Source organism: Ziziphus jujuba, chromosome 9, assembly GCF_031755915.1.
Source record: "Ziziphus jujuba cultivar Dongzao chromosome 9, ASM3175591v1".
Classification (NCBI taxonomy): Eukaryota; Viridiplantae; Streptophyta; class Magnoliopsida; order Rosales; family Rhamnaceae; genus Ziziphus; species Ziziphus jujuba.
In genome coordinates, this window is record NC_083387.1 from 27,281,177 (window position 1) to 27,291,680 (window position 10,504).

A 10,504-nucleotide genomic window follows, 5' to 3' on the forward strand; every position below is an offset into this window, starting at 1 on the left:
ATTAAGAAAAGTATATGAAATAGTTACTTATCACTTTTGTTTCCAAAAAGAAAAAAAAAAAAAATACAAAAGTTTACCACTTTTTAAATTTTACCACTATTGATAATAGTTAACATATAATATTAAAAAAAATTGAAACACAAAAAGGAGAAAAAAGTTAAAACAAATTTTTCAAAAAAGTATTATTTTGTTAAAAAAATTTGAACAGTATTTTGTTAATTAATGATAATTGGTAACTTTGCAATAAAAGAGTTTTTTATTTATTTATTTATTTATTTATTTATTTATTTTTAACATTGCAATAAAAGAATTAGAAAAAGTAAAAGTGATGAAAAATTGCAACCAAATAAAAAAATTTATTTTTAAAAAAATGTGTATCTAAGAAAAAGTATTAAACAAAAAATAAAAAACCATATTTTAAAAAAAAAGAAAGGGCAAAAAAAAAAAAAAAAAAGCAAAATTGAATACCTCCAAAAATACAAAACACATAAAACTGCCATGGATTCTCTCCTCCCGCCATGGCATCCGGCAAATCTGAAAACAACAAAATCAAAATAATTCTATAAAAACAAATACAATTCAGATAAAAACTTAAAACAAATACGAAGAAAATCACAGAAAAGTAAAAAAACAAAAAAACAGAAAAAAAAAAAATGTTAACGGGCAACATTTTAACAAAAAGAGCCGTTTATTCTGTTTCTTCAGCATTAATGGCTTCCTCTTCTCTCTCGTCTCTCCTCCTTCACCCCTTCTCTTCTCCTTCTAACCTTAACCCTAACCCTAATCTCACCCACAGGTGCACCTTCCCTCTGCGCACTCCAAGGCATACCCTCACCTTCTTCTCCCGCTCCAATTCCTCTCCTCCCAATCCCAGCACCGACCTCACCTCCTCCTCCTCTGACCCTCCTCCTTCTCCTGACTCTGACTCTTCTTCTTCTTCTTCTCCGGTTCCTACGACAACAACGACGAAGAAGTCCTTCGCCGTTGCCACCGGAGAGCTATTTCTGGGCCTGGCTTCTCGGCTTATTATTCGGAGGAAGCCCAGCGAAGGCCCAAATGGAGAGGCCGCCTCCTCCTCCGTCGCCATGTTCGAAAATTACGGTGCAGATGATGGTGGGAAGAACTCCAAGGAGAAAATCGGGGCGGTTATGGAGGACGAAATTGAGCCCCAAGTCGTCTGGGAACAGCGCGTGAAGGATATCGAGGCTGAGAGGGAGCGGTGCGTGGTGACAAGCCCCGGCTTCAGTTTCTCCGCTGCTGGGCTCCTTTTTCCTTATCACCTTGGCGTTGCTCGCTTTCTCATTGAGAATGGTTATATAAAGGTTCTTCCTTTTTCCCCCCTCCTCCTCCCCCCCCCCCCCCCCTCTCAAGTTTTGTAATTCATCGTTCTTTGTTTCATGAATCATTGATATTCTATCAAAATCTGTTTTTGGTGAATAAAGTTCTTAGCTTTACCATATTGAATATAAATTTGGTTTCAACCATTTGCTGTTCTGTGTCTATCTAATCCTATGAAATCCAACATTGCTATCGTCGGCTGTTGATCTGTAAGCTTGCTAGATTTTGTAACTTCTGCACTCGTTGCGAACAATTCTTTGTGGACTATGTATGCATTTTTACTACTGTAGTTAGAAATTTAGTTATGAAATATTATATATATATATATATACATACATGTTTTTCATATTTTGGTTGTTCCTATTGTGCAAAACGTCCCTGTTGTTTTTCCTTAGTAATTTTGTGGATTTTTGGAATTTTGGCTAATTACAATTTTGTTTATACACTGAGGAATTAGTACATTTTAATAATTGTGTAGCTTTCTTTATCTTTCAGTAAATGAAAAACAGTAATATTTGGTGGAATCTTTCATTTTTCATAGCTGAAATGCATGTCCTGATGCAGGAAACTACACCATTAGCAGGTTCCTCAGCTGGTGCCATAGTCTGTGCTGTGATCGCCTCTGGAGCCAGCATGGAAGAGGCCTTACTAGCTACTAAAATACTGGCTGAAGATTGCCGGAACAAAGGGACTGCATTTCGGCTTGGGGTATTTCTCTATTCTAGCTAGTATCCCATTGGGTTGGTTGTAATTTCTCTCGGTTCAGTGTTCCCCCTCCTCCCCCAGGCCAATAATTGGCATATTATTCTTACAGTTCAGTGAGTTTGATCAGTATTGAGTTCATTTTATGCAATTGAATTTTAATTATATCACCTTATGTTATTAATGATATGATCTTTTCAACATTGTCCAACTTCTTTATTGTTTTTTACTGAAAAGCAGTGGATTCTGTTCACAAAAGAAACAAAAACATAGAGGAAACAAACCATAGGTTATGGAGTCTCCTAAAACAAAGCAGGCTGTAAATTCTATTCCCCGTTATACTGTTCAATAAGTTAAATAAGGATTCTCCAACTTCTTTTGATTGTTTTTATGGCAAATATTACCATTATGTGTTGCCAATAATTGTCACTCACAGTTACTGGTGAATTTATAATGACAAAGCATGATACTAATGCCTATATATTTAGGAATAGGGGGTGAAGAATCTAATTGGTTCCAGGTGAATGTAATAAGTATGCATAACCAAAATGTAAGATCTTATGTGAACCTATAGGTATGTAAGAATTACGTTAATCACTGGAATTTTATGGAAATTGTCAATTTAAGATTAAATGGCCGTATCAGGTTTCTATATTCTGGATAAATATAACACCCTGTGGTCTTATTTTTTCCCAAGTAATGAAAATGATTGTCCAGAGAATTTCAATTTTTTTTCTGCTCAAACTTAAAAATTTCATCTCAACCGATATTTACTTGTGCAGGCTGTTCTACGGGATGTTCTTGACAAGTTTCTTCCCAATGATGCTCATAGTAGATCTAATGGGAGAGTTCGTGGTAAGTGATTTTTCTACGATGGTCTGTGTTAAGATGCTTGCTAGCTGGAGATATCCATGCATGTCTGTATGCTTTAATGATTGAATTTATGGATACACGTGGGTATGGATTTATTTTCATTTGATGGTTGTGTAGCATTACATATATGCATAATGTATCAACCATGTCTACTGTAGTGATTGAATGGGATAATTCACAGTGAACGGTGATATTGAGATTATGTCGTACATTGACAGGCTTAGCACGAGTATATGCCATATTATGTTCATTCTGAACTGTAGATTTTTTAGGTTACTTTCTGTGCAGCTTGTTTATATTAGTCTTTTTGTGCAGTTGCTGTGACCCAGATTCTCTGGAGGCCGAAGGGACTATTGGTGGATAAGTTTGAGTCAAAGGAAGATCTCATCAATGCAGTTTTTACTTCTTCCTTTATTCCAGGGTGATTATTTAGCAATCCTTTGTGCTTGCAAGATTTATTTTCTGAATGATTTGAAATTGTACTAAAAGTATACTTCCACGCAGATATCTTGCACCAAGACCAGCAACGATGTTCCGTAACCGCCTTTGCATAGATGGGGGTTTAACGTTGTTTATGCCCCCAACATCTGCTGCACAAACGGTATTTGCTTACTTTATGAAACTTTTAAGGACTCAATTTAGACTTATTTACTTTTTTCACTTTCTAACAACCTATTATTTGATGCGTTCTGTTGCTTTATATGTTGTATGCAGTCTTGTTGAGATACATCATGCATTTGTTTATTATAATTACTTGTTATAATTTTGCATTTGTGAGTATCATTTCTTTTTAGGTACGTGTTTGTGCTTTTCCGGCCAGTCGGTTGGGATTGCAAGGAATAGGGATTAGTCCAGACTGCAATCCTGAAAATAGAGCTAGTCCCCGACAGGTAATCTTACAGCTTTATATTAATGATACCCTTTATGTGAGGATAAACCAATGGGTTAATATTTCTCCTATATTTCAGCTTTTCAACTGGGCACTTGAGCCTGCAGATGATTCTATTCTTGATCAGCTATTTGAGCTTGGATATCAAGATGCTGCAGTGTGGGCTAAGGAGAACCCTGTCAGCAAATTAGTTGAAGATGGTAGTGCCTTTCTTGAGAATGGCCTCACACAGTAGGTGATAGAAAACACATTGGTCTTTTTATTTTATTATTATTATTATTATTATTATTATTATTTTTTTTTTTTTTTTGGTGGATCCCTGTTTATAGTGAATGATGCATAAATTTGCAAAGTAAATGTTGAAGGGATTCTGTGTTATATTCATTGGCTGGTAGGAAAGCCAATTTTTCTAGAGGATAGTACACATTATTGTATTCAATTATACATAACTGTATATTGTATGTGTATGGCAGGTTACCAATATTGCTACTAATATTGGCTGCTTTTGTAAAAATGAAGACAGATAAGATTTAGTAATAATGATCACATTATTTCATTCCGACTCTACTTCAAATCCCTAGAGTGCCTTCATGTTTCTGCTGTACTTAACAATTGCAATGATCATGGTGATGGTTAATATTTCAGTTGGAGACTTTGCATGCATTGTAGTGGAAGTTTTTTATATGCACATTCTGTATGTCTAATTACTTACAAAAACATTGATTTTTTCGTTTCTGAAACATTTTGTCTTCTTCTTATTTTATTTTTTTTTTTTCCTTTTTGTTTTTCTTCTTCTTATGTAGCCTCTACTTTTTGTCTCAATCTGAATAGAATTTGATATTGTAATTTTGCTTGTTGTCCAGTTAAATCATTGAATAAAATGTTACGAAACCAATATGTAAATGTAGTTTCAAGTGCTCTTATAACTGCACTTCAATAACAGAAAGTTGATAATAAAGTGAAGTAATCCACCATTAGAGATTGTTTTAAGTTCCCATGAATTGAAAAAATGCTCTTAACTTTTAGAACCATATTTCTTATCTTAGGAAAAAAAAAAAAAAAAAAAGAAAAGTATGTTAGTTCATGGAAAAACAAAGAGTTTATAATTGTAATTGCAATGGTGTTGAAAGGATACTAATTTTTTTTTTTTTTTTTTGGAAGGTAAAATATACCAAATTAAGTTGTATATTATCAACTTGCACTGCTACATTTCCATTTTTCACCCATCCAAAATCAGAGTCTTTCACCAAATACATGTAAAATGCCAAAAAGAAAAAAACATAAATGAAAGCTATTTGAAGTGGAAAAGTTTTTCAAAGTTCTTTTTTTCTGGGATTTGCATGTAAAATGTGTCAATAATGAGGCAAAACGCAAAAGTACAAAACAGATTTTGGAAAATGATCATTCAAAAAGAGAATCCAACACCAACCACAACCCAACCAATATCCGCCACACAAAAAAAAACAAACTCATGAGGCTTTGCTTTTGTCCACACGATTGTGGACCCCATTTTCCTTCTTCTTCTTGTTATAACTCTTGCTATGAAAATCAAAAAACAGGTACAAAAGGGAGGCATTGAAAACGGCATTGAAGCACCAACCCCACATCCCGGAGCACCCGGATCCATAAAAATGCAAATACAGCATCCGACCCGAAACTGCAAAACTGAACATAAACTGCACGATCTGGCAGTCCGTCACCACCCGTTTCCACTTGGGTCGGATCCCAACCGCACATAACAAATAGTACCCGTACATCAGCACGTGCACAGACGCATTCGTCACGAGCGCCACGGGAAATAGAGATTGCGAGGTTTGTAGCCAAAGATAGCACATCAACACCACGGTGGAATGGTGGTAAACGTGGAGGAAAGAGAGCCGGTTGATGGACCCACTTAGGATGATTAAAAGGGTGTCCAGAAATTCAAGAATCTTAGAGAGGTAGAAAATGTAGGCCCAGAAAAAGAGGGGCCCAGTGGGTGGGGTTTTGGCAGGGAAGCAAATGATCCAGTGGAGATGAGGTGCATGGGAGAGGGAGGATAGTGTGCATCCAACGGCCATAATGAGGGAGAGGAGGAGAAGAGAGAGGTTGTGGAGGATGGTGATTGGTTTGAGGAAGGTGGTGGGGATTGGTGGGAGAGAGAGATGGGAGAGGAGGAAAGCGAGGAAGAGGTAGGAGAAAATGGTGAGAGAGAGAAAAAGAATTGTGGAGCCAAAGGTTTGAGGTGGAGTCCATGAAAAATGGAGTATTGTTGGGTGGTTTACTAGGTAGTAATGGAGGTTTGCGAGGATGGAATTCATGGAGATGGAAGAAAAAGATGAATTTGGGATTTCACAGAGAGAGAGAGAGAGAGATGGAGAGAGAGATAGTGGGGGGTGTGTGTGTGTGTGTGTGTGTGTGTTTGGGGAGTGGGAAAGTTGCAGGGGTATGTACGGGAGGAAGGAAATTTATCTTCTTCTATTGGGATTTTTGTTTTTTGATTTTTTGGTACTAATCTGTTGGGTATTTGGGCTTATGTAGTTATGTGAAAGCCCAATCAATAAGGCTCGGTGAAAACCCAATCATTGACTCATGGAATAGAATAAATAATGTTTATTTATTTATGATGAGGATATAATCATATAAAATGTTTTTAAAATGGGTTTCAACTCTAAAATTTAGTCTTAACTAAATATTTTTTAATATTTATTTAATAAAATTAAAAATTTAAAGGCCCATTTATTGGATTGTATTGTATTAAATTACGTATCATTATTGAATTTTCTTATATCATTATTGAACTTTCTTATGCATATGTATGTATGCAACAATTTTTCTTCCTAATCTTAATCTGTTCCGGAGATTTGTGGGGAAGGAATTCATCTTGAATCTCAGCCCAACTTTTATTATTTTTCTTAATGCCTTCTGCTAATAATATGTTAAATACCAAGAAATTTATTATACAAAACAGTTCACTTAGATAAAGCCTACTTTGAAATCAATTATCAATTTTCCCAAGCTACATGACATGGTTTTATAAACATGACAATTTCAAACCTAAAGCCTAATTCATAAGAACATATGGCATAATGTGGCATGGATCAAATGGCAGGAAATTTACTTTGTAGAAGCAATTATTTTGTAAAGTACGAGGTTTTCTTGTGACTATTCTGCCTAGTCCTTGGCCGGAGTCCACCTTCACTCTCAAATTTTGCTTGTGTTGTTGACTAACTGTTTATCAGAAGAAAAAAATAAAAACTAAAATATTTACAAACGACATCTTAATTTCAATAAAAACTTATACAAATCACCAAACAAGACTATAATTTTGTATGTTCAACATGATAAAACACCTAATACTATAAAACTTGAATGAAAAAATAATAATAACAGTAATAATAGTATACATGAAAAACTTGAGAAACAAAGCACTTTTTTTATTTTCTTTTATTAATTTCCGATTGGCATAATAACAACATCTCTAATCTACACTGTTACACCATATTGCATGCAAATTGTACATCTTGTTTAGATGATCATGGCCAAGACCAGGGCTGTGTCCTGGAAATCAAATGCAGACCGTGTACCCTTGCTTCATGATCAAAACCTTCCTCTTTCTGATGATGGCCATCGTCGTTTCCATGGTGACTAACATTCCTGTGGGTTTGGCTTTGCATTTTTGTGCTAAAGCCAAAACCATGAGGAGAAGAAGAAGGAGAAGTATTATTGATGTGGGACTGTGAGAGTGAGGGATATGAGTTGGTTGAAAATATTCATGGATGAGGTCGGTGCTGAAATTATAATCTTGTTGAATAGTAATTGCTATCACAGCTGCAACAAGAAAAGCACATCTGTATATGACTTCAATAACTTCCATGGTTGATCTGTATGATTGGCCTGGTTTATAATCTTTTTCTCTTTCAGCGACAGACACAGAGATATGTATCAAATAGATGGAGATGGAGATGGAGAAGGATAAATGAAGAGAATAGTATATCTGTTAATTATATATATATATATATATATCTACACGGACATCCACCATAAAATATTATTGTAGATGAATAGTCTCTGGCCTAATTATTTGTTAAAACGTCTTACATGCCCAAGTAGTCCAAGAAAGTATCTTTCTCTCCATGTGCATCCACCATATCAAAATTGTATATATTTATTTATATAAATAAAATAAAAACAAAGCATGATAGAGAAAGGGAATGCCAATTTTTTTTTTTTTTTAATTGAATCAGACCCCCCAAAAAAAAAGAAAAAAAAAGTAGGTAACTTTATTTTGAAGTGGCTCATGAATAAGATAACTTTTAATCGGACGGTTTATATTCGAACCTCCTAGGTTAAGTCTCCAATTCTCCTGCTACAAACTCATCCCACACGTTTGTACAAAAATGTTATCCAACACAAAACTGACAATACTTTGTGTAACCACTCCATTTTTTTCTTCTTTTTTAATATCATTTTCATTTTCTTTACTAATTTTACAAATTACAAATGCATTATTGCATATAAGATAAGTGAAAGTGTATATATATATATATATATATATAAAGAAAAATTGGATAACATTGCTTGATTCTCAAAAAATTTACATTTGATGCAGGAAATCACACACACACACACACACACATGTGTGTGTATAGAATAATTTTTAGGTGTAAATGTCAAGAAGTTATTAACTACTAGACTTCCATACTTAGAGGGGACTATAAATATATGTATATATTGACGCTGGCTTGCTGTAGAGATAGACATACAAGTTAGCCTTTTGTGATGATCAAGTTGTTTAAAAGAAAGGGAATTGAATGTTTGGTAATGAAGGTTAGTTAAATAATTTATATATTAAAGTTGAAAGCCAGTCTGAAAGCATTCCAGAGAAGTTGGACAACTGTTAAATAGTGATGACAATGGAATATTCGAACCTATTTCATACAATTTATTTCTTCATTTGCAAGAAAATTAAATTTATTAAAAACGTAAGTCAAAGATTGAAGAATCAAGTCAAAAACACACACACACGCACACACACACACACACATATTAATTCATGGAGGCGTCCGTCCCAAACATTAATATTTTTTAACCAAAAATAAAGAATTAGGGCAAATCATTCGTAATATATTAAAAGCCTGGCCTCAACTTGCAGGGAAGCAACCTCTCCTTCACCATAATATATTAAGGTCTAGTACTTAATTTGTACTAAGAAATTAATATTTCATTTTATACAAAATATTACTGTAGTGTTTGGAAAATTTTCCAAATGGTCCACTAATCTTTGTCTAGCAAGTAGAACCCTTATTTGTTATTTTATTTTATTTTTTTTTTTTTATGGAAAATGATAGAGAGTAGACCCTTTTTGTAAAGATAAAGAAAACTAAGGTTGTCAATATTTACAATAAATAATCATAAACTCAATCCCACTAATTAGTGGAGATTAGCAGGAGATCAACTAACATTATTCCCACTTCCATTGAAATTTGGTCCATTTAGCTAATTGTTCATAACCATCCATTGCCAATTAACCCTATATTTAATGAATAAAATATAATTATTTATGAAATGCATAATAGAACTTTTTAAGCCAGTGGCAAAGTTATTTAAACATTTCAATTTTCAATTAACTGTAATTAATAAAAAAGTATTTTATTTTTTTTATCACTAGCATATATATAGTACTTGATCATAAAAGTGGAAAATTATTTAATATATATATATATAAAGGGTTATAATAAAATGGGATATAGGCCCAGCTGCTCCTAAACTATATGAAATTATAAAATACAATTTGATTGGATTAGAATATACTTTCAAATTGGCTTCCAACTTTTCATGAACAAAAGCCCCTTTCAAAAGTTTATGGTCGACCATGTGAGTTCAAGGAATCTTGAACTTTTGCTTTTCCATACTTAGGTAAATGTAATCATTCATATTTCAACCACCCATTTTTTAAAAATTTGCAATCTACACCATATAACCATATTAATTTCGTTAAAGAGAGTATCTCTCATTCCTTCTTTATATATCAGCAATAGGGTTACAAATTACACAAACTTTTGCAAAAGACTATAAAAAATAAATAAATAAATAAAGGAAATATACGCAATAACCAAACCACAGCTGGAAAAAAATAAATAAATAAAATAAATCGAAGAAATATGTTTGTATATATAATTTACCATAAATAATATACAAAAATAATATATTGGTGATTTAAAAAATAGTAGTCTTGCGTTGTTTATATAGAAAGACACAAGTTTTGATGGCATCCCAACTTAACATGTTGATCTTCACTTTTTTTTTTCCCCATTCATTCATTATCATCTTCACAGTGAAGATCAATGAAACAACAAAAAAAGACTACTCATACACCTGCTTATCGTCATCATCTGTCATCACCATGCATGGTGCCTTATCATCTGATAATTACCAATCTCTGGCACAGGTGCCACCGAGTAATATTCATGATGTCAATATTGCTCCATCTCCATCTCCATCTCCATCCATCTCCCCCACCAGCACCAGTACCTGAACCTCCTCAGCAACACAATGGTGGCTTAGTTCCTGTAGCTCCTACCGGACATGGCGTCTGGCAATAATTAAGTAATTCCAGTGGTATACTGTTCCTTCGGTGTGGGTGTTCATTACAAATTCTATTTGGTATTGTGTTGATACTTGGTTTTAATATTACAGCTAAGCTAGCCATTCAAAATTCAA

At 33.9% G+C, this 10,504-nt stretch overlaps 2 protein-coding genes across 2 annotated transcripts; one reads left to right on the forward strand and one right to left on the reverse strand.

The window, feature by feature from the left end:
• The first annotated feature begins 464 nt into the window (after positions 1-464).
• On the forward strand, positions 465-4,358 carry LOC107427777 (uncharacterized). Its single transcript, XM_016038160.4, has 7 exons — positions 465-1,322; positions 1,903-2,046; positions 2,823-2,895; positions 3,229-3,334; positions 3,418-3,514; positions 3,708-3,803; positions 3,882-4,358. The coding sequence occupies exons 1-7, from the start codon at positions 654-656 to the stop codon at positions 4,035-4,037; spliced, it is 1,341 nt and encodes a 446-aa protein (XP_015893646.2). The 5' UTR covers positions 465-653; the 3' UTR covers positions 4,038-4,358.
• Positions 4,359-4,969: 611 nt separating this feature from the next.
• LOC107427785 (elongation of fatty acids protein 3-like) lies at positions 4,970-6,322 on the reverse strand. Its single transcript, XM_060811375.1, has one exon. It carries the CDS (start codon positions 6,100-6,102, stop codon positions 5,272-5,274), a length of 831 nt encoding a protein of 276 aa, XP_060667358.1. The 5' UTR covers positions 6,103-6,322; the 3' UTR covers positions 4,970-5,271.
• Between the last annotated feature and the right edge of the window lie 4,182 nt (positions 6,323-10,504).